Source organism: Rhinopithecus bieti, unplaced genomic scaffold (genome assembly GCF_001698545.2).
Source record: "Rhinopithecus bieti isolate Rb0 unplaced genomic scaffold, ASM169854v2 scaffold_70486, whole genome shotgun sequence".
Taxonomy (NCBI): domain Eukaryota; kingdom Metazoa; phylum Chordata; class Mammalia; order Primates; family Cercopithecidae; genus Rhinopithecus; species Rhinopithecus bieti.
In genome coordinates this window covers 12,466-34,910 of record NW_016826105.1, presented here as the reverse complement: position 1 = coordinate 34,910, position 22,445 = coordinate 12,466, and the positions used below count along the sequence as shown (strand labels likewise).

Genomic DNA, 22,445 nt, shown 5'->3' with positions numbered 1-22,445 from the left:
TTGGTGAGCAGGGGACTAGGAAATGGACACTGCTGATTGGTTGGGCTGGAAATAAAATCAGAGGGTGTCAAAATTGTCTTGTGTACTAAGGAAGTTCCTGGGTGGAGCTCACAGGATGTGTTGAGCCAGTTTCTTAGCATAGGTCAACAGTCTGGGTGGTGTCAATTGGTCCACCAGAATGCCAAGTCTAAACAACATCTCAAACTCCAGCCTTAAATTTCACAACGCAATAGAATCTGTAGGAGCAATTAAAGAACATATAAATCTTGTGCCCACTGGCTACGTGACTCCTGAGCAGTAGGTAATTATAAAAACAAAACAAAACAAAAAGATGGGGAACAATGACTGTTTACTGTTTAACTCTGCCTATATCCTAGCTGAATTCAGGCCCCTACCATAATTCTAACCTCGCAACATTTCATTTGTTTTACAAAGTTGGTTTCAATTCTGGAACAAGAAGGGGATTAGTTAAACTATAAATTCCTTCTATAGTTAGGCTGGCCTATGTACACGAATAAGCAAAGGTGGATAGTGTGTGAAGTTAGAAGCAAGATGGAGCCAGTTACATTAGATTTCTCTCACTATTATAATTTTGCAAGGGTGGTTTCAGTCCCCCCTGGGTTTCAGCATTCCTCATTCCTGAGGTGTGAGCAGATGATGAGATGGGAGGGGTTGATTACCACTCTAACTTCTTCCTGATGATAGGGGACATCATTGGGGTTTATTCCAGGATAGGAGAAATGAAACTGTCTTGCTGTTTTCTTCCTATATTCATGAATGCCTGGTTGGGGACCCAAGTTTTGCATGACAAGGATATTAGTATTCACATCCCCAGCCCCAGCATAGTACTTAAGTGAACAGCAGACTATAAGTATTGAGCCCTACTATAGGGAGTGAAAGCCCAAGTCTCAAGAGTTCTTGTGGAACTGATCTGAAGTTTTAAGGCATTCAGATAAGTAACACCAAGAACCAACCAATCAGACGTGGGGTCACCGGTAGAGACCTGCTGTAGCCGTCAAGTTTCTTGGAAATTTCTTTCTATCCAGATTGCAACTTCTCCTGAGGTGTTTATGTAGGTGCAGCAAGTGATGTTTCAAATTGCACAAACTCCCCTTTGTGTAGCCAACAGATTGTCTAGGACTACGTGAGCTAGCAAATTGAAGGACCTTTGTTGAACCCTAAGGCTTCTTTATTGTGGGGCTGGGACAAGGGAGGTCATGAAGCCTGTTCCCAGGGCACTCTGTGTGAGCACATGAGACCCCCCTGCCCCATTAGGTCTCCATACACAGCTCTGACCATCAGGCATTGTGAGGAGGACTCCAGCATGGGCTCAGGGATCACACCAGAGAATCAGCTACAGAGAGGAAGACGGGCTGGAGGAGCTGATGGATGACACAGAGCAGGATCCCTGCAGTTCACAGGTCCAGCTCACCCTGGTGTAGGTGCCCCCCCACCACCAATCCAGGCATCCCTGACACAGCTCCCTCCCGGAGCCTCCTCCCTGCTGACACATCAGGGTCCCTCACTCAGGCTGTCCAGAGAGGGCAGCACCTTGGACAGCGCCCACGCCCCACCCCACCCGCGCCCCGCAACTTCCCCCTTCCTCCCTTACAGGGCTCAGGGCTCATGGCTCAGAACAAATGGCAGAGGCCAGTGAGCCCAGAGATGGTGACAGGGCAATGATCCAGGAGTAGCTGCCTGGAACAGGGGCAGATGAAGCCACAGATGGGAGAAGATGGTGCAGGAAGAAAAACCCAGGAGTGGGCAGGAGAGGAGAGGAGGACACAGGCTCTGTGGCTGCAGCCCAGGGTGGGACTGTAAATGTGAAGTCATCTCAGCAGGTGAGGCCAGGTCCCATGAACAGGGAACAAGCTCCCACCTCCCCTGATGCAGGGACACAGAGAGTGTGTGGTGCTGTGACCCCAGAGTCGGGATTCCCTGTTCTGGTCCCCAGGAAATAAGAAGTGAGATTGACTTGCCCCTGCTCCTCTCTGCTCCCCTGACATTCACCTTCCCCTCATGTCCTTCCCTCTCTAATATGATTTGGATCTATGTCCCGGCCCAAATCTCATGTCAAATTGTAAACCCCAGTGTTGGAGGTGGGGCCTTGTGAGAAGTGATTGGATCATGCGGGTGGATTTTCTGCTTTGACGCTGTTTCTGTGATAGAGGTTTCACGTGATCTGGTTGTTTAAAAATGTGTAGCACCTCTCCCCTCTCTCTCTCTCTCTTACTCATGCTCTGCCATGTAAGACGTTCCTATTTCCCCTTCACCATTCAGAATGATTGTAAGTTTCCTGAGGCCTCCCCAGGAGCAGAAGCCACTATGCTTCCTGTACAACTGCAGAATGATGAGCAAATTAAACCACTTTTCTTACTTTTCTTTATAAATTACCCAGTCTCAGATATTTCTTTATAGCAATGTGTGGACAGACTAACACAATCTTCTACTCCCAGATCCCTGAACAGTGCTCAGCCCCAGACATCACTGCCCCTGGGGGCATGCACAGTGCAGCCTCCTGCAGACAAAAACAAAGTCACAAAAGGTGAAAAAATCTGCATTTGGGGACATCTGATTGTGAAAGAGGAAGGACAGTATACTTGGAGCCACAGAGTCTGGGGCTCACCAAGCTGAAACCTGGTGGCACTTTGGCATAACATGTGCATGACCCGTGTTCAATGTCTACAGATCAGTGTTGAGTAAAACAGCCTGGTCTGGGGTCGCTGCTGTCCCTACTTCCCTCCCCGTCCACCAGAGGGAGGCAGAGTTCCTCCCAACCTGGAGCCTCCCCAGAGGCTGCTGACCTCCCTCAGCCAGTCCCACAGCCCAGCAGGGTCCACCCTCACCAGGGTCACCTCGGCCCACGTCCTCCTCGCCCTCCGAGCTCCCCACACAGACTCTGTCAGCTCTTCCCTGCAGCCCGCCGGCCACCCACCTGAGGCCTCTCCCTCTGCAGGCAGCTCCTGTCCCCGACACCCCCTCCTCCCCAAGGCTCAGTTGAAAGGGCATTTCCCGGGGCAGCTCCCTGTGATGTCCAGGACAGCTCAGTCTCTCATAGGCTCCGACGCCCCCAATGTTATCACCTCACAGCCCTTCTCTCATTACCATTAACTCCTCAGCCCCACGAAGTTCACTGAGCGCCTGCCTCCCTGTTGCAGGAAAACTCTGTGGGTGCAGAGTCCACACCTGTCCTGCTCTCTGTGGAATCCCACGGCCCAGTCCAGTGCCTGACATGAGACAGATGCTCAATAAATACTGGTTAAATGTGTGGGAGATATCTAAAAAGAAGCACATCTCCTCCTTGTGGCCCCCGGAAGTCAGAGTCTGTTCCTTGTGGACACAGGGGCACTGGCACCAGCACGGGAGAAGGCCAGCAAGTGCCCACGGCTGCCCCAGGGACGACGCCTCAACCCCCGGAGCTTCAGAAGGGAGGACAGAGGCCTGTATGGAATAGAACCTGGGCCGGCCAGACCCTGCAGCCTAATCCAGGGTTCAGGATCAGCTCACACCACGTGGACCCTGGTCAGCATCCCTAGGGCAGCTCCAGACAAGGCCGCAGGTCTCCTTTTGCCCTCCAGGGGGCGACATTGCAAACAGACAACACTCAGAAAATGGATTCCCCTGGACAGGAACCTGGCTTTGCTAAGGAAGTGTAGGTGGAGCCTGGTTTCCATCCCTTGCTCCAACAGACCCTTCTGATCTCTCCCACATACCTTTCTGGGTTCTATGAGTACCTTGTTCTGCCAGGGGTCCCTGGGCAACTCCCAACTCCCTCCTGGTACCACCACGGGGAAGGTGGGGTGACCACAGGACAGTCAGCCTTGCAGAGGACAGAGACCACCCAGGACAGTCAGGGAGAACACGGACAGGCCCTAAGCCACAGTTCAGCCCACAGATACGGAGAGGGAGGGCCCCCTGGAGCCTTCCCCAAGGACAGCAGAGCTCAGAATCACCCACCTCCCTCTACCACAGTCCTCTCTTTCCAGGACACACAAGACACCTCCCTCTCCACACGCAGGAGCTGGGGACTCCTGAGACCTCTAGGCCTGGGTCTCCATCCCTGGGTCAGAGGCCGGGCTGGTGTTACTAGAGACAGAGGGCTGGTCCCTCCTCAGTCACCATCCAGTGAGCCCTTTTTTATCTCCCAGAGCCACCTCCGTCACCTTCCTACTGAGCATCACCCCCCTTCCCAGAGCACTGGAGAGCATGGGGAGATCCGGGGCCCAGCTGGGTTTCTCTGTCACAAAGGAAAATAATCCCCCTGGTGTGACAGACCCAAGGCCAGAACACAGCAGAGTTCAGCACTGGGGAAGGCAGGTTGTCCTCCCAGGGAACGGGGGTCCATCCACCTTGCCAGAAAGCTTTGTCTGGGGAACTGAAAATAGAAGGGAAAAAGGAGGAGGGACAAAAGAGGAAGAAATGAGAGGGGAGGGGACAGAGGACACCTGAATAGAGACCACACCCATGACCCACATGATGCCAAGAAGTACTCCTGCGGTAGGAGGAGACTCAGGGCAGAGGCAGGAAGGACAGCAGACCAGGCAGTCACAGCCACCCTGACAAGAGCATTCCTGGAACTCAAGATCTTCTCCACAGAAGAGGACAGAGCAGACAGCAGAGACCATGGGGTCTCCCTCAGCCCCTCCTTACAGATGGTGCATCCCGTGGCAGAGGCTCCTGCTTACAGGTGAGGGGAGGACAACCTGGGAGAGGGTGGGAGGAGGCGGCACAGAGACTGGCTGGGGTCTCCTGGGGAGGACAGGGCTCTGAGACGGACAGAGGGCTCCTGTTGGAGCCTGAATAGGGAAAAGGACATCAGAGAGGGACAGCAGTCACACCAGAAAAATCAAATTGAACTGGAATTGGAACGGGGCAGGAAAATCTCAAGTGTTCTATTTTCCTAGTTAATTGTCACTGGCCACTACATTTTTAAAAGTCGTAATAACTGCATCAGATGACACTTTAAATTAAAACATAACCAGGGCCTGAAACATTGTCCTCACCACCTACCGCAGACATTAGAAAATAAACCCCAGGCCGTTGAGGGCCCTGAGAAGGCTCATGAGCTCATCACAGGAGTCTGCAGCCTGTCCCAGGCACTGAGGTGCAACCAAGATCACACAAATCCCTGCCCTCATGAAGCTCATTCTCTCATGGGGAGGAAGACAGACACGCAAAGAGATCTAGAATGTGCGGTCAGGTGTTGACAAGAGCCCTGGTGGGAACAGAGCAGGGAAAGGTCAGAAAGAAAAGACCCAGGGTCTCTAGAGGAGGTGTCAGGGGAGGAGTCTCCCAAGAATGCCCTGATGTGAGCAGGACCTGAGGCCAGTGGGGAGGCAGTCGTGCAGACCCCTGGGGAGGAGCATTCCACACAGGGAAATGCCAAGGTCAGAGGTGCTAAGGAAATAGGAGTCACGCCGCTAACCTTGACCCAGTAGGACACACATATACACACATACTCACTCACTCACTCCAGGGCTGGGGGATGAAGAGACCTGCTCAGGACCCAGGGCCCCGTTTTTCCACCCTAATGCATAGGTCCCAATATTGACCGATGCTCTCTCCTCTCTCCTAGCCTCACTTCTAACCTTCTGGAACCCGCCCACCACTGCCCAGCTCACTATTGAATCCAGGCCATTCAATGTCACAGAGGGGAAGGAGGTTCTTCTACTTGCCCACAATCTGCCCCAGAATCTTTTGGGCTACATCTGGTACAAAGGAGAAAGAGTGGATGCCAACGGTCGAATTGGATCACATGTAATAGGAAATCAACAAACTACCCCAGGGCCCGCACACAGCGGTCGAGAGACAATATACTCCAATGCATCTCTGCTGATCCAGAACGTCACCCAGAATGACACAGGATCCTACACCCTACAAGCCATAAAGGAAGATCTTGTGAATGAAGAAGCAACTGGCCAGTTCCGGGTATATCGTGAGTGATTCCCCATGACCTCTGGGTGTTGGGGTCAGTTCTACTTCTCACATACGGGATTCTCAGGCCTGGGCTGTGCCTGTGCCCGCTCTGCATTACGTGCCGTGTTAGGGTTTGAGCATTCAGTGCAGGACACACACAGAAGAGACAAACTTCCACAGATCAGAATTCCTTTCCGGCATCCAGATACTGCAGACACTCACTGCAGAGGAAGGACAGTCTGATGGGGAGGACTCAGCAGGGGGACGTCAGTTTCAGCCTAGCACCCCATACCTTCCCCCATAAACCTGACCCTGAGAAAGACCCTGGAGAACTGGATCAGGGCCTGGCCTGAAGGACCCCCTGGGATCTTCACAGAGAAGCTCAGTCCCAGGGCTCCTGACTCCAGGTGACCCAGGGGAGCCTGTGCCAGGGCTAGGCTGTGGCCTCCTGGGCAGGGCTGACTGGGAGCAAGGACTTACCAGCTGTCCAAGGGCCGTGGCTTCTGGAGCTGGATTCTGGATGCAGAATCGGAGTTTCTGGCCACACCTGTTCCCTGTCCCCAGAGTCTCATCTGGGCAAGGACAGAGCCTTGTCCTTTACTTGAGACTCAATGTAGGAAGGATAGATAGACAAGGTTACTAGGGCATCAGTCCATTGCCCTGGGGACATAGGTGACTCCATGGGAAGTTCACTGTCCTCAGAAGGAGGAACAGAGGAGAGAAGATGCTCCCGGCAGCTCCTTGTCCACCAGGGATCAGGCCCAGGGCCCTCTCTCTTGGAGGCAAATAAACATAAATGCTCTTCATTTGGGCAGCTCCTCTGTGCAGAGCTGAGATCAAGTGATTGTAAATATTTTGAGGTTAATTCACAAACAGTCTCATAGCCAAATAATACTTATCCTACTTATTGAAAGGAAATTGAGGCACAGGGAGACAGTCACTAACAAGGGTCACACAGGCCATAGGTGGCAGATTAGAGACATATGAGGTCTGTCTGCAGCCAGAACCCCCTCCTCTCCTCAACCGGGGGTGGGTGGGGCTGTTTGTTGTTAGGCATTTGCAGACCTGAGACCAGTCATGGGTCTGCTTCCTTTTGTCTTGGACATCCACAGCTCAGAAGCGGAGATTCTGGTCTGGAGAGTGAGAAGTAAATGGAGAATTAATCAGTTTTACTCTAGAACTAAATCACCTCAATTGTCAGGGTCAGTGCCGGGATTGTCCAGACCTCGCCCTTAGATCCACAGCCCCCTCACTGGACCTGAAATCCTGTGTTTCCCGATTTGTCAGTGTCACTCCCATGGGAGGATAAAGGAAAGGATTTCGCTTTCTCTCCGCACTCATACCCTTGCGCCAACACAGGCCCAAAGTGAGACACACTCTTGCTCAGTAGCTCTCTCATGAAGGAGGGAATGAATGAAGGAATGATCCATAATCTCTATAGAGACTGGAACCTGGATGCAGAGTCCTAGGAGGTTCTGGCCTGTTCCCTGTCCGTCAGGGGCTAAGATCCATGTACCATTCCTCTGACTCCCTATCCTGAAAGTAACCCTATCTCATGTGACTCTGGGGTTCCTTGGCCATGGGAGGGTTTTCAAGGCTCCCTGGTCCTGGTCGGAACAGCCAAGGGACTCCCGCTCCTGGTGTCTCTGAGGTCACTATACCCCGCATGTCTCATTGCCATGGGCATTTCTGACTGTCTCCTGTTCCTCCGTGTTCCTCCCTCTTCATTCCAGCTGAGATGCCTATCCCTGAACATCTACCTCCACTCTTAGGCCTTCCCCAGACACTCCCTCGAACAAGCCTGGCTGTGCTGTTTTCTTCCCGCTCACACTGTGGCCTGGCCCACTTCCCAGGCAATAGGGAAGGCACAGAAATCAGCTGGAGCAGCCGCCCCTGCCAGGCTCCATCACAAGCCAATGTCAACAGGTCACCAGGAGAATGAGCTTTCGCTGTGTCCCTGCCCAGGGCTCTTTACCTCCATGAGGCCAACACACGGAACAGGCAGCAGGACAAGGATAAGCAACTCCTCCATCCACTCCCTACACTGACTCACCAGGGGGTCAGAGACAGAAGGACAGGTCTGCAGTCCCCAAAGCCCACATGCTTATTCCACCCAGTTCACTACCTACTCCATCTTCATCCTGGTGTGGGGCTCACATCCTCCAGTGGATCCTGGGGCCTCCCCCAGGTGCAGCTGGCCAAGCAGGTGCTGTCTGATGGGTTTGCTGTCCATTCTACATATACCTGTGTCCTCGAGATGATGCCATTGTCATAAGGTGGGGTCCCTTGGACTGAGAAGTGCACCAGCCACTGGCGTCTCACTTAGACTCTGCCCAGTTATACAAACTTAAACTCTAGTTGTGCTTTCTGAGGTTGATAGGAGAGGAAGAAAACCTTTCATGTGCCTGATTTGGGGCTTCTCCTCTTTTTGCCTAACTCTGCACAGGAACCAGGGGCAGGGAGCGCTTTCTAAACTTACTACCATAACACACATCGCTTCTCCTAATTTGGCATCATTTCTCCCTTTATGTAATCTACACACCTAAGACTTCCTCTCTGACCGGTTCTGTCTTCCTAACAGGACTCATACCCTTCTCTCTACTCAGGGAGTCACTGATTTCAAACCACCTTCAGCATCTGCCTTTGAGCATAATGTGATCCCACTGGAATTGAGAGCAGACCTAAACCTTCGTATATTATCAAGAGAAGTACTACTTCCAGCAATTGATCTTAGATCTTTAGGCCATTAACAACAATTTCCACTTCTGGAAAATGTTTCCCCCAAATGTCTTTCATTTTTTTTAACTCTAGTCAGAAAATAATATGAGATCAAAACCACTGACAAATTTTTAAGGGCAAATTATAGTATTACAGGTTGAGTATCCCAAATCCAAAAATCCAAAATCTGAAATGCTCCAAAATCCAACATTTTTTGACCACTGACATGATGCTCAAAAGAAATGCTCACTGGAGGCTGGGAGTGATGGCTCACGCCTGTAATCCCAGCACTTTGGGAGGCCAAGACGGGAGGATCATGAGGTCAAGAGATCAAGACCATCCTGGCCAACATGGTGAAACCCCATCTCTACTAAAAATACAAAAATTATCTGGGTGTGGTGGCCTGTGCCTGTAGTCTCAGCTACTTGGGAGGCTGAGGCAGGAGAATAGCTTGAACCCAGGAGGTGGAGGTTGCAGTGCGCTGAGATCGTGCCACTGCACTCCAGCCTGGCGACAGAGCGAGACTCCATCTCAAATAAAAACAAAAAAAAAAAAAAAAAAGGGGGGGGAGGGGAAAAAAAAAAAAAAAAAAAAAAAAAAAAAAGGGAGAGAGAGAGAGAAAGAAAAGAAAAGAAAAAGAAAAGCTCACTGGAGCACTTTGGATTCTGTATTTTCAGATTTGGGATGCTAAACTGGTAAGTATACTGCAAATATTTTCAAAACTCAAAACAGTCAAAATCCAAAACACTTTTAGTCCTAAGCCTTACGCATAAGAGATACTCAATCTGTACGAACTATAGGCACCGAGCTGAACAGCAGATCTCTAGAACCTCCTCATCCTGCGTAACTGAAACTGCAGAGCCATGAACAACTCTCCATTCCCCCACTTCCCAGGCCCTGATAACCACCATTCTACTCTCTGATTCCATGAGTGTGGCTACTCCAGGGACCTTATATAAGTGGAATCCTACAGTATCTGCCCTGTGAGTGGCTTATTTCATTTAGCATAATGTTGAATGGGAGAAAATAATTGCAAAATTTCTTCTCAAGGTTCTATCTCATAACTGTCAAATGCACATGGTCCTTGAGGGCCAGATTTCCAGCAGTTCATGCTTTCCCTTTTCCACCAGCCAGTTCTGCATTTGCAAATGTCCACATGTATTTATGGAGAGATCCACAGGTCCTCGCCTGCCCTCTGCAAGGGGAGAAGGGACATTAAAGACCGAAGACAGGCCGGGCATAGTGGCTCATGCCTGTAATCCTAGCCTTTTGGGAAGCTGAGGTGGGCAGATCACCTGAGGTCAGAAGTTCAAGACCAGCCTGACCAAGATGGTGAAACCCAATCTCAACTAAAAGTTCGAAATTTAGCCAGGCATGGTGGTGGGCGCATGTAGTCCCAGCTACTCGGGAGGCTGAGACAGGAGAATTGCTTGAACCCGGGAGGCAGAGGTTGCAGTGAGCCAAGATCGTGCCTGGCCAACACAGCAAGACTTCATCTTGAAAAATAAACAAACAAAAAAAAGACCAAAGACAAAGAACATACATATGGTTCTGCTGTTAAATCCAGGCAGCTCCTGCCTGTCACCTCACTCTTTTCTAGATCATTCCCTGGACTCCACTCTATCTTTAGGGGTCACTGGCTCAAGTCAGTCATCATCAAACACCTGGGGAAAACTACCCCACCTTGTGCCTCCACTGCCTGACGACTGAGCTGACCTCCAGGCTTGCCTCTGGCGTCCCCTGTGTTATTTCTGCTGAAGCATCCAGTCCCAGGCCAGCCTGTACAATACCTACAGGGTTTAAGGACAATGGGAAGTCCCATCATCATCCATTTCTAGGATGTCCTTAGACAGGGAAGCTGCAGAAAAAAGACACCTAGGGAAACAAAGCAGGACTGAAGGTGGAAGGAACTCAGCACCTGAACGTTCCAGGTGAGGACCCCAAGGTGGGCCAGGCAGTCAGCTGATCAGGGAGGGACCAGGAGAGGCACCAGGAGCTATGACCCCCCAAGTCCTGTGTCTGTCCACAGCCCAATGCTGCTGCTCCATTCACACTTGAGAAAGTCTGTGATTCTCCCACACAGAGCAGGTGGCCTCAGAGCTCTCAGATCATCATGCATCTGTCTTGTGACACACACACCTGCTGTGGGCTTTTAAGGACTCAGGTGGGCTGGGAGGTGGGAGGTGCCAACTCTGATTGAAAGATGCCTGTGAGGAATCAAAGGTGCCACACAGGGCAATCTTCTCTCTGTTACCTGCACAGTGGAGCTGCCCAAGCCCTACATCATCAGCAACAACTCCAACCCCGTGGAGGACAAGGATGCTGTGACCTTAACCTGTGAACCTGAGACTCAGGACACAACCTATCTGTGGTGGATAAACAATCAGAGCCTCCCGGTCAGTCCCAGGCTGGAGCTGTCCAGTGACAACAGGACCCTCACTCTACTCAATGTTCCAAGAAATGACACAGCGTTCTACGAATGTGAAACCCAGAACCCAGTGAGTGTCAGACGCAGCGACGCAGTCACCCTGAATGTCCTCTGTGAGTATCTCTGCTCCTCTCTGGCCCAGGCTGCCAGTCCAAATCCATAGGGCCAGAGGCAGGGTCTCTCAGTCCCTCTCAGGTTCAAGTACACAGACCCTCACCCCTGGACATCCAGACTGTCTGTGACTTTCTGCCCCAGAAAAACCTGGGCAGACCAAGTCTTGATCAAGAATAGGAGGGGAGGGGCTACTCCTGTTCTGGGAGGCTTGGGGTTCACATCCTGTGATGGGAGAAACAGGTGAATGTCTCAGACTCAGGCTCAGTAGATACAAGAGGGGTTTGGTTGAGACTTTAGGGTTGCGACTCAGCTTAGAGGGACACTGTGGTCCTTCCATAGACCAGGAATTTCCACTTCCCTCTGACAACATCACCTGTGGCTTTATTCTCTTTGCTCCAGATGGTCCAGATGCGCCCACCATTTCCCCTCTAAACACATCTTACAGAGCAGGGGAAAATCTGAACCTCTCCTGCCATGCAGCCTCTAACCCATCTGCACAGTACTCTTGGTTTGTCAATGGGGTGTTCCAGCAATCCACACAAGAGCTCTTTATCCCCAACATCACCATGAATAATAGCGGATCCTATATGTGCCAAGCCCATAACTCAGCCACTGGCCTCAATAGGACCACAGTCACGGCGATCACAGTCTATGGTAAGTGGATCCATGAGCCCTGATGTCACGTTTTGAGGTGGAGTCTGTCTGGTTTTCAGAGAAGAGCCAGGAAGAAATTTTCTATCCCAGCCTGTGTCCAATGGGCACAAGCAAATCCCAGATTCTCCCCCTGGACCTCCCCAGTGTGTCTCTACACACTGTCTTCTCCGTGTTGTTCTGATTTCTCATGGCTGACCCCGGGTCTAGCCTGGAATATGGGGAGGAGGCTCCCTCAGCCCTCGAGCCCTGTGTAGTGGAGGAAGCTTCACAGAGTGGGAAGGAGCAAGGGTTCTCAAGGTCAAGTTGCTTCTCTCTGTCACCAATCTGTCCCTTTCTATCACCTCTTTGTGTTCTTTTGCCTACTCCATGAACTGCAAGGAACATTCGAGGCTTTGAAACAAGCTCATACTTTTTTCCCAAATGAGAGAAGGAAGCCCCTTGGGTAAGGGAGAAACAGCTCAGACTCTGCTCCCTGCTCTGCTCTGGGCTCCCCGCCATGACTGGCCTTGTCTGACTCCACTGGAGTGGGACCCGGGTGTGTGGAGAAGGAGCCCGGGTGGTCTGTCCTGAATTAGGCTAAATCAAGCTGCCAATCAACACCAAAGCCTCCTGTCGTCCCAGTCAGGAAACTGGAAAGAAAGGGAGCCTCAGGGCAGGCTCCTGAGCTGTGCCCTGGCTCTGACGTCACCAGGTATATGAGGCTGTGGGCACAGCACATGGGACACAGCTCAGGGGACAGCGAGGGACCCACACTTGGAGAAATCAGGAGATGCACCACAGGGGCTCTGCATGGCAGGGAACGGGCAGTGTCAAAAATTCTGTATTTATACAGACGGTAACAGTGCATATCTAACACAGACTTGCCATCTTAACCTTTCTACACGTGCAGTTCAGTGGTATTAAATATATTCCCCTTGTTTTGCTACCATCACCACCATCTGTCCACAGAACTCTTCTTTCTCCCAAAATGAAACTCTGTTCCCATCAAACTCCTGGGCAGAGCTGCCCCACCTGTGGCCCACAGTCTGACCCTTGACTTGTCACCTTTAGACTTGCTCCTAGTCTCCTGCGCTATTTCTGCTCAAACACCCATCCCCATCATCACCCATCTCTAGGATGTCCTTAAATAGCAAAGCCTCAGAGAGAACACACCTTGGCTGGGGGTGTGGGACCGTGCAGCTGGAAGAAACTCAGCTCCTTTGAATCCAGGTGAGGACCCCAATGGGCCAGGCAGCCAGACAGTCAGGAAAGGACCAGAAATGCTGGGGGCTGTGACCCCCAGTCCTGTGTCTGTCCACAACCCAACGCTATTGCCCAATTCACTCTTGAGAAAAGTCTGTGATTCTCCCACACAAAGCAGCCGGCCTTACAGTCTCTGAGCCCTCAGATCATTGTGCATCTGTCTTGTGACACACACATACCTGCCCTGGGCTTTTAAGACTCAGGTGGGCTGAGGGGTGGGAGATGCCAACTCTGATTGAAAGATGCCTGTGAGGAATCAAAGGTCCCACACAGGGCAATCTTCTCTGTTATCTGCACAGCAGAGCTGCCCAAGCCCTACATCACCAGCAACAACTCCAACCCCGTGGAGGACAAGGATGCTGTGACCTTAACCTGTGGATCTGAGGCTCAGGACCCAACCTACCTGTGGTGGGTAAATGGTCAGAGCCTCCTGGTCAGTCCCAGGCTGCAGCTCTCCAATGGCAACAGGACCCTCACTCTACTCAATGTCACAAGGAATGACACAGGACGCTATGAATGTGGAATCCAGGACTCAGTGAGTGCAAAGCGCAGCAACCCAGTCACCCTGAATGTCCTCTGTGAGTATCTTCTGTTCCTCTGTGGCCCTGGTTTCCAACCCAAATCCATACAGCCAGAGGTTAGGACTCTCAGTTCTCCTCAGGTCCAAAGATGCAGACCGCCACTCCTGGACACCCAGGCTGGCCATAACTTCCTGCCCTGGGAAAACTAGGGCAAACCCAGCCTGGACCAAGAATAGGAGGGGAGGAGCTGCTCCTGTCTTGGGAGGCTCAGGGTCCACAGCCTGTGATGGGAGAAACAGGTGAATGAATGTCTCAGACCCAGACTCAGTGGACATGAGGGTTATGGTTTAGACTTTTTAACACAGGATTGGGACAGGACTTAGAAGGACACTGTGGCCCTTCTACAATCAGGAGCTTCCCCTTTCCTCTGATGACATCACCTGTGGCTTTGTTCTCTTTGTTGCAGATGGCCCGGACACCCCCATCATATCCCCCCCAGACTTGTCTTACAATTCGGGAGCAAATCTCAACCTCTCCTGCCACGCGGACTCTAACCCATCCCCGCAGTATTCTTGGCTTATCAATGGGACACTGCAGCAACACACAAAAGTTCTCTTTATCTCCAAAATCACATCAAACAATAACGGGGCCTATGCCTGTTTTGTCTCTAACTTGGATACTGGTCGCAATAACTCCATAGTCAAGAACATCTCAGTCTCCTCTGGTAAGTGGCTTCCCTGGAGCACCAGCATCATGTTTTGGGGTGGAGTCTATCTGGTTCTCACAAAAGAGCCAAGAAGACATTTTCTTGCCCAGTCTGTGTTCCATGGGCACAAGGAAATCCCAAATTCTACCCTGAGCTCTCTCACTCCATCTCGGCCGACTCTCTCCTCGCCAGCTTCTCTGATATCTCATGGCTGACCTCGGGTCCAGCCTGGAATGTGGGGAGGGGGCTCCCTTAGCCCCAGAAGGCCCCCTATAGTGAAAGGGGCTTCATAGTCCAGGAGAAAGAAGGGTCCTTAAGGTCGAGTTTCTCCTCTCTATCACCAAATGTCCCTTTCTGTCACCTCTTTGTGTTTTTTTAACCTACCCTATGAGCTACAAGGAGCAAGGAGGTTTTGAAACAAGCTCACACTTTTTCCCCAAACGAGAAGAGGAAGCCCCTTGGATGAGGGAGGAGCAGCTCAGACTCTGCTCCCTGCTCTGCGCCCAGCTCACCTGGTGACTGGCTCTGCCCTGGTTCCACTTGGGGTGGGACCGGGGCATGTGGAGAAGGTGTAAAGGTGGCCTGTTCTGAATCTGGTTAAATCGAGCTACCAATCCACAGCAGAGCCTCCCTCGGGTCAGGTTGCAGGGAAATGGGAAAAGAGGGAGCCTCGGGACAGACTCCTGAGCTGTGTCCTGGCTCTGAAGTCACTGGCTGTATGAGGCTGTGGACCCAGCACATGAGACACAGCACAGAGGACAGTGAGTGGCACACACTTGGAGAAATAGGGAGATTCAGCCACAGGGGCTCTGCATGGGAGGGAAGGGGCAGTGCCAGAAAGTGTGGATTTACAGAGAGGGTAAGTCTACCAGCCAGTATATATATCTAACATTAAACTTACCGTTAACCATTTCTAAGTGTACAGTTAAGTGACACAGCATAAATATCAATCAAGCATATTGCCCGGTGTGGTGGTTCATGCCTGTAATCCCAGCACTTTGGGAAGCCAAGGCAAGTGGATCACTTGAGGTCAGGAGTTCAAGACACACACACACAAAAAATAGCTAGGCATGGTGGCAGATGCCTGTAATCCCAGCTATTAGGGAGACTGAGGCAGGAGAATTGCTTGAACCTGGGTGGTGGAGGTTGCAGTGAGCCAAGATTGTGCCACTGCACTCCAGGCTGGGTGACAGAGTGATACTCTTGTCACAAAAAAAAAAAAAGGAAAAATAAATCAAGTATCTTTATACTCTTATGTAACCTTCACACTATCCATTTCCAGAACTTTTTCATCTTAACATACTAAACCTCTGTACCTGATAAACAGTAACTCTCACTCCTTCTCCCCCTAAACCCTGGTAACCTCCATTGTACTTTCTGTTTCTAGGTAATCAACTATTCTAACGAGCTTACATAAATGGAATTATATAATAGTTGTCCTTTTGTGTCTGCCATATTTCACTTAGCATAATGTCTTCAAGGTTCATCCATTCTGCACCATGTATCACAATTTTATTCCTTGTTAAGACTGAATAACATTCCATTGTATGGACATACCTCATTTTTCTATCCACTTATCTTTCAATGGACTTTTCAGTTGTTCCCATCTTTTGGCTATCGTGAGTAATGGTGCTGTGAACATCAGTATACAAATATCTGTTCAAATCGCTGCCTTCAATTCTTTTTGGTGTATGTCCAGAAGTGGAATTCGTGGATCAAATGTTAATTATTTTTTAATTTTTTGAGGAACCACCATACCATTTTCCATAGGAGCCAATATTTCACATTTCTGTCAGCAATGCACTAGAGTTCCAATTTTTCAACCTTCTTGAAAACACTTACCGTTTTGTGGCCATCCTGATGTGTGTGAGGTGGAGTATCATTGTGGCTTTGATTTGCATATCTCTAAGTGTTAGTGATGTTGAGCATATTTGCATGTGCTTGTTGGCCACTTGTATCTCTTCCTTGGAGAAATCTCTACTTTAGTCCTTCATCCATTTATTAATTGGGTTTTTGGATTTTTGTGGTTGTTGATTTGTAATAGTCCTTCATATATTCTGGAAATTAATCCCCTATCAGATATATGATTTGCAAATATTTTTCCCATTTCATAGGTTGTCTTTTCACTTTTTCGATAATGTTCTTTGATATATAAAAGTTTTTAAATTTCAAGGCTGGGCACAGTGGCTCATACCTGTAATCCCAGCACGTTGGGAGGCCGAGGTGGGTGGATCATGAGGTCAGGAGATCAAGACCATCCTGGCTAACATGGTGAAACTCCATCTCTACTAAAAATACAAAAAAAAATTAGCCCAGTGTGGTGGCGGGTGCCTATAGTTCCAGTTACTCGGGAGGCTGAGGTAGGAGAATGGCATGAACAGAGGCCCCGGAGCTTGCTAGTGGCGAGGCTCGATGACCTCGTTGGCCAGCTGAGCTTCCAGCCTGGGCGATCAAGAGCGAGACTGCCGTCAAAAAAAAAAAAAAAAAAAAAAAGGGGAAAAAGGTTTTAATTTTCAGTGATAGTTCGCAGTTTATCCATTTTTTTCTTTTTCTTTTGGTGCCTACTTGTTGTTATAACCAAGAAATCACTGTGAAATTAAATGTCATTAAGCTTTTTTCCCTATTTTCTTCTCAGAGTTTTATACTTTTCACTCTTACATTTAGGTCTTTGATCCATTTTAGGTTAATTTTCATATATAGTGTCAGGCAAAGATTCAACTTGTTCTTGTGCATGGATATTCAGCTTTCCCCATATCATTTATTGAAAAGAATATCCTTTCCCCATTAAGTGGTCTTGGCACCCTTGTCAAAAATAATTTGGCCATATATGCAAGCGTTTCTTTCTGGCTCTATATTCTATTCCATTGGTTTCAATATCTTCCTTTATGCTAGTACCACACTGTATTGATTACTGTGGCTTTATAGCAAATGCTGAAATCAGGAAGTGTGAGTCCTCCAGCTTCATTCTTTATTTTCCAGGTTGTTTGGCTATTTAGAGTCCTGAGAGTCCATATGAATTTTAAGATAGGTTTTTCTGTTTCTGCAAAAATTGTCAGTGGGACTCTGGCAGGAATTGCATTGAACCTGCAGCTCACTTTGGGCAGTATTGTCCTCCTAACAATATTGAGTTTTCCCATTCATGAAAAAAAAAGTCTTTCCATTTATTGATGTTGTCTTTAATTTCTTTCAGCAATGTTTTATAGTTTTCAGGGTATACTCCTTTCACCTCCTTGGTTAAACTTATTTCTAACTATTTTATACTATTTTATGTTAATGTAAATTGGAAATTTTTTCTTAATTTCCTTTTAGATTGTTCATTGTTAATATATAGAAGTACAATTGATGTTTGCATGTTGATTTTGTATCCTGCAACATTACCAAATTTATTTATTAACTCTAACAGGTTCTTTTAATCTTTAGGGTTTTCTACATATAAGTTCAAGTTATCTGATAACAGAGATCATTTACTTCTTCTTTCCAATTTGGATGTCTTTTTTTTTTTCTTGCCTAATTTCTCTGGCTAGGATTTCTAATACTATGTTGGATAGATGTGGCAAAAGCAGGCATTCTTGTCTTGTTCCTGGTCTTACAGGGAAAGCTTTCAGTCTTTCTCCATTGAGTATCGTGTTAGCATTGGGCTTTCCACATACTGCCTTTATTATGCTGAGGTGGTTTCTTTCCATTCATAATTGGAGTGTTTTTGTTATGAAAGAGTGGTGAATTCTGTCAAATGCTTGTATTGGTTCTATCTAAGTATAGGTCTATTAAAATTAAATTTTTGTGTGTTTCCAGGAATTTGTCCATTTCATCTTGGTCATTCAACAGTTTGCTGGCATACAATTATTCATAGCACTCTTGTAGTCCTTAATATTTCTGTAGAATTTGTAGCATTGCTGGCAATATCTCAATATTTTTCTTTTTTTTTTTCAAGAGACAGGGTCTCACTCTGTAGCCCAGCCCAAGCTAGAGTGCAGTAGTACCATCACAACTTACTGCAGCCTCAACTCCTGCACTCAAGTGATCCTCCTATCCCTGTCTCTTGAGAAGCTGGGACTACAGACATGTGCCACCATGTCTGGATAGTTTTTTAAGAAATTTGGTAGAGACTGTGTCTCCCTATGTTGCCTAGGCTGGTCTCGCCCTCCTGACCTCGAGCAATCCTCCTGCTTGAGTCTCCCAAGGTGCTGGGATTAAATATGTGAGCCACCATACCTCCATTTTCATTTCTGATTTTAGTAATTCAAATCTTCTCTCTTTTTTCTTAGTCAGTCTAATAAATGACTGTCAAATTTTTGATCTTTTTTGAAAACCAACTTTTGGTTTCGTTGATTCCTTCTATTGTTTTCCATTTTCCATTTTATTTATTTCAACTCTAATCTTTATTTCCTTCATGTACTATTTGTGGTTTGAAGTGGTTCTTTTTCTATATGCTGAAGTTGTAAAGTTAGGTTGTTGATATGCGATCTCTCTTTATTTTTAACGTATTTACCATTTTAAATTTCTCACACAAGATTCTTAACTTCTCTGAGCCTTCAATTCTTCAACTGAAAATTGTAATAATTCTCCTCACCAGGAAATGGAGGGAAAAAGGAAAATTGCAATAAGAGTGACTGTTCAATAGTATTGTTTTAAAGATTTAATGTAATATTCGATTAAGCCTTCAGCAAAATGCCACACACTGAGGGAAACTTCATAAATATTAGCTGCTATTATCACTACTGGTATTATTAGCTTGAAGTCAGGCAGTGCTAGAGCCAAATCCTAGATCCACTTCTCACTAATCATTTGACTTTGGATAAGTTTTTTTCACTACTCCAAGCCACTGTCATTTCATCTGTAAAATGGAAATCATGCCTACCCAACAGGGTTATTGTATGGATCAAATGAGATGCCAGAAAAGCATTTGCAGTAGCTAACATAGCATTAATCACCAGCCTGAGTTGACTGGTGAGAGCTAAGCCCCAAATGAAAACCCACTAGGACATGGTTACTGGCTAAAAGTGGGGGAGAGAAAAAAAGCTAAGTGCAAAGAATCAAGCCTGGTATGTTAGTTTTCATCCACTGAGATGCAACCAAGATGGAATTAGAGATGCAAGATAATTTACTGGAGAAAACCACCATGAGGAAAAGTGGGAAGTGGGAAGAGCCTAAGAGAGCCCTCAGACCACGATGCAGATCTGATTCCTGAAAAGGAGAAAGAGGAGAGAGTTTTAGATAGTGATGCAGTTCTCAGAGTTTCCACAAGGCTGGTGGGGCATCCTCAAGCCCCTCACCCATGAGAGAGAAGCAGAGTTTCCCAAAACTGGGCTTTTCATTTCCCTGCTGGGAACCCATGAGAAGCGAGTTCTCTGTGCAACAGACTTAGTAAATACAGAATGCACTAGCCTGGGCTTTCTGTCAATCAAGTCCCTGCCATAGAGACCCAACAGACTCTTATTTTTACCTACCACAACTGAGACACTGAGAAAAAGATGCAACCATGAAAAGATAGAAAGTTCTAATGCCACACAAAAATAGCAATCAGTCTTTCTCAAATTTCAAAGCCTTCAGAAATATCTGAGTGCAGAAACGCCAGGGTGGAATTGACAGAAGACTGATCACCAACTAGAAACACAGTGAGAGAGAAAAAAATTACAACCTTCCCACAAAACTAATGCCTTCCTTGAAGGAACAAGTAGAGACTACTTCATGCTGAGAGCTGGAACGTGGGGCACCCCACTGCAAAATAACATCACATTCATTCCTTCTCTTTTCTTTCCATGACAGGCAGTTCAGCACCTGGAAATTCTGGTCTCTCAGCTAGGGCCACTGTCGGCATCATAATTGGAGTGCTGGTTGGGGTTGCTCTGATATAGCAGCCCTGGTGTAGTTTCTGCAATTAAGAAAGACTGGTAGGTATGACAGCCTTTCCTCTTGTTCAGTTTTCTGCAGTGCTGACTGCCATGCTTGGGAGAGAGAAAGGATTTCTTTGCCTGTATCTGGGACTGGATCTCCTCCTCCTACTCCCAAGCTCCTGCTTCTCAGCACTAATTCCTGCAGGTCTCTTCTTCCCTGGTCTTCATGCTCCCTGTACCCCACTGTCTCTTAGACATAATTATCCCCAGCCTCTGCTCATTTGTTTCCCAAATTCAAAACATTGTCAAAGCCTCTTGGTCCTTTTTTAACATCTCTCACTTGTGTCATTCTCTCCATTCCCATAAACATCAACAACTGCTCAAAGTCCTGCTTGATCCCTTGTTGCCAGTCTTTGAAATGTTTCTTGCATATGACTGCCTCATTACCTTCCTAAAATCTAGTTCACTCACCTACTCAAGAAGACACAGGGACCTACTGTGGTCTATTAGATAAGTTCACATTTCTTCCCTTCACTAAGCTTTCTCGATTCCTTTACCACCACTCCCTTGTATAATTCCATCATCCGAATTAGATCTGTCTCCCTACACATCCCTGCCTCTCCACCCCATATGAACATAGAATTCTTAGTTCCAATGTTACACCTAAAAACATGTCAAACAGGGTGACCTCCTTCCACCATCTGCACTGTGGAGTTACCCACACCCTTCATCACAAGCAACTTCTGACCTCATGAAGAACAAAGACTGTAGCATTAACATGTGAGTCTTAAGCTCAGGACACACCCTGCCTGTGGCTGAGGATCTTTTCCTGATAACCAATTCATGTATTCATAGCAGATACAGAAATGAAGAAGGCAAGGTCCTTAATTCTATGACAGGAGACAAAACCTGAAAAATAATAGTAATACCAAAACAGAAAGGAGTGAACGTCACGAGAAATCAGAGAAATCTGATGGAAAATATAGCTATACGTGGGAATCACTCAGAAACATTTTATAAAATGGATACTTAAGCCCCACCCCTAAATTCTGATTTACTGGTCTGGAGTGGGACCCAGGCATTCATAATTTTTAAGCCTCCCCAGATGCTACTAATGTGTAGCCAGGGTGGAGAAACCCTGTTCTAAGTAAGTAGTACTTGGGGCTAAACCCATGACTTTCAGCTAGGAGTATTAGAATTGCCTATGGAGTTTTTCAACATACATAAGCCTATACTTTGTTGGCCCTGTTCATTAATGGGCTCCATCAGGAACTCAGGAATCCAGTTGAGAAACAGAAGCTAAATGGAAAGGCCATCTTAGTTGACATGTTAAATTATATGGGAAGCACTCTCAAATGATAAGTGATGCTAAACCTTCTTTAAGTTATATTTATGGGTATGTTATTGATGTGAGTGTTCCAAAAGTTATATAAGAAAATCCAGAAATCTAACAGGTTGTCAGCCATAATGTCATATGCCACAGAAGTAACTAAATTTCTATGTGAGTTGTGTTCTCATTATAATAAATTCTCATCAGATTTTTAACCATACTCATTTTAAATCTTTGTCATTCACAGACAGTTGTTTTGATTCTTCCTTAAAGCATCTGCAACAGCTACAGTCTAAAATTGCTTCTTTACCAAGGATATTTATAGAAAAGACTCTGACCAGAGATCGAGACCATCCTAACCAATATGGTGAAACCCCATCTCTACGAAATTGGCTGGGCTTGGTGGCGCGCTCCTGTAGTCCCAGCTACTTGGGAGGCTGAGGCAGGAGAATTGCTTGAACCTGGGAAGCGGAGATTGCAGTGAGCCAAGATCGCGCCACTGCACTCCAGCCTGGCGACAGAGCAAGACTCCATATCAAAAATATATATATATATATATACAAAAGAAAAGACTCTGACCTGTACTCTTGAATGCAAGTTTCTGATACCACTGGGCTGTCTGAGAATTTCCAAAATGTTAATGAACAAACTGACAGCTTCATGAAACTGCCGACCAAGATCAAGCAGAGAAAATAATTAATTTCATGGGACCAAATGAACTAATGAGGATAATATTTTCATAAATTTTTATTTGAAATTTTGCTGATTCTTTAAATGTCTTGCTTCACAGATTTCAGGAAACTTCTTTTCCTTTGAGCTATCTACAGCTTACAACAATTTGATAAAATATACTTTTGTGAACAAACATTGAGACATTTACATTTTCTCCCTATGTGATCACTCCAGACTTGGGAAACTATTCATGAATATTTATATTGTATGGTAATATGTTTATTGCACAAGTTCAATAACTCTGCTCTTT

At 47.4% G+C, this 22,445-nt stretch overlaps 1 protein-coding gene across 4 annotated transcripts; it reads left to right on the top strand.

The window, feature by feature from the left end:
* Positions 1–4,480: 4,480 nt before the first annotated feature.
* CEACAM5 (CEA cell adhesion molecule 5) lies at positions 4,481–21,925 on the top strand. 4 transcript variants are annotated; one of them, XM_017863285.1, is made up of 8 exons: positions 4,481–4,687; positions 5,576–5,935; positions 10,897–11,175; positions 11,576–11,830; positions 13,375–13,650; positions 14,060–14,317; positions 20,066–20,190; positions 21,711–21,925. In XM_017863285.1, the coding sequence occupies exons 1-7, from the start codon at positions 4,624–4,626 to the stop codon at positions 20,152–20,154; spliced, it is 1,581 nt and encodes a 526-aa protein (XP_017718774.1). In that variant the 5' UTR covers positions 4,481–4,623; the 3' UTR covers positions 20,155–20,190; positions 21,711–21,925. The 4 variants fall into 4 exon arrangements, with proteins under 4 accessions (XP_017718774.1, XP_017718772.1, XP_017718773.1 ...); XM_017863283.1 differs by having other exon boundaries at positions 13,372–13,650; XM_017863284.1 differs by having other exon boundaries at positions 13,372–13,650; positions 20,066–20,194; positions 21,711–21,882.
* Positions 21,926–22,445: the final 520 nt, after the last annotated feature.

What these genes read in the sequence shown, in the direction of transcription:
- CEACAM5 (XM_017863283.1), top strand. Translation starts at nt 4,624, where the DNA reads ATGGGGTCTCCCTCAGCCCCTCCTTACAGATGGTGCATCCCGTGGCAG. An exon ending in GCAGAGGCTCCTGCTTACAG is followed by an intron (nt 4,688 to 5,575) that starts GTGAGGGGAGGA and finishes CCTCTCTCCTAG; the next exon opens with CCTCACTTCTAACCTTCTGG. An exon ending in AGTCACCCTGAATGTCCTCT is followed by an intron (nt 11,176 to 11,575) that starts GTGAGTATCTCT and finishes TCTTTGCTCCAG; the next exon opens with ATGGTCCAGATGCGCCCACC.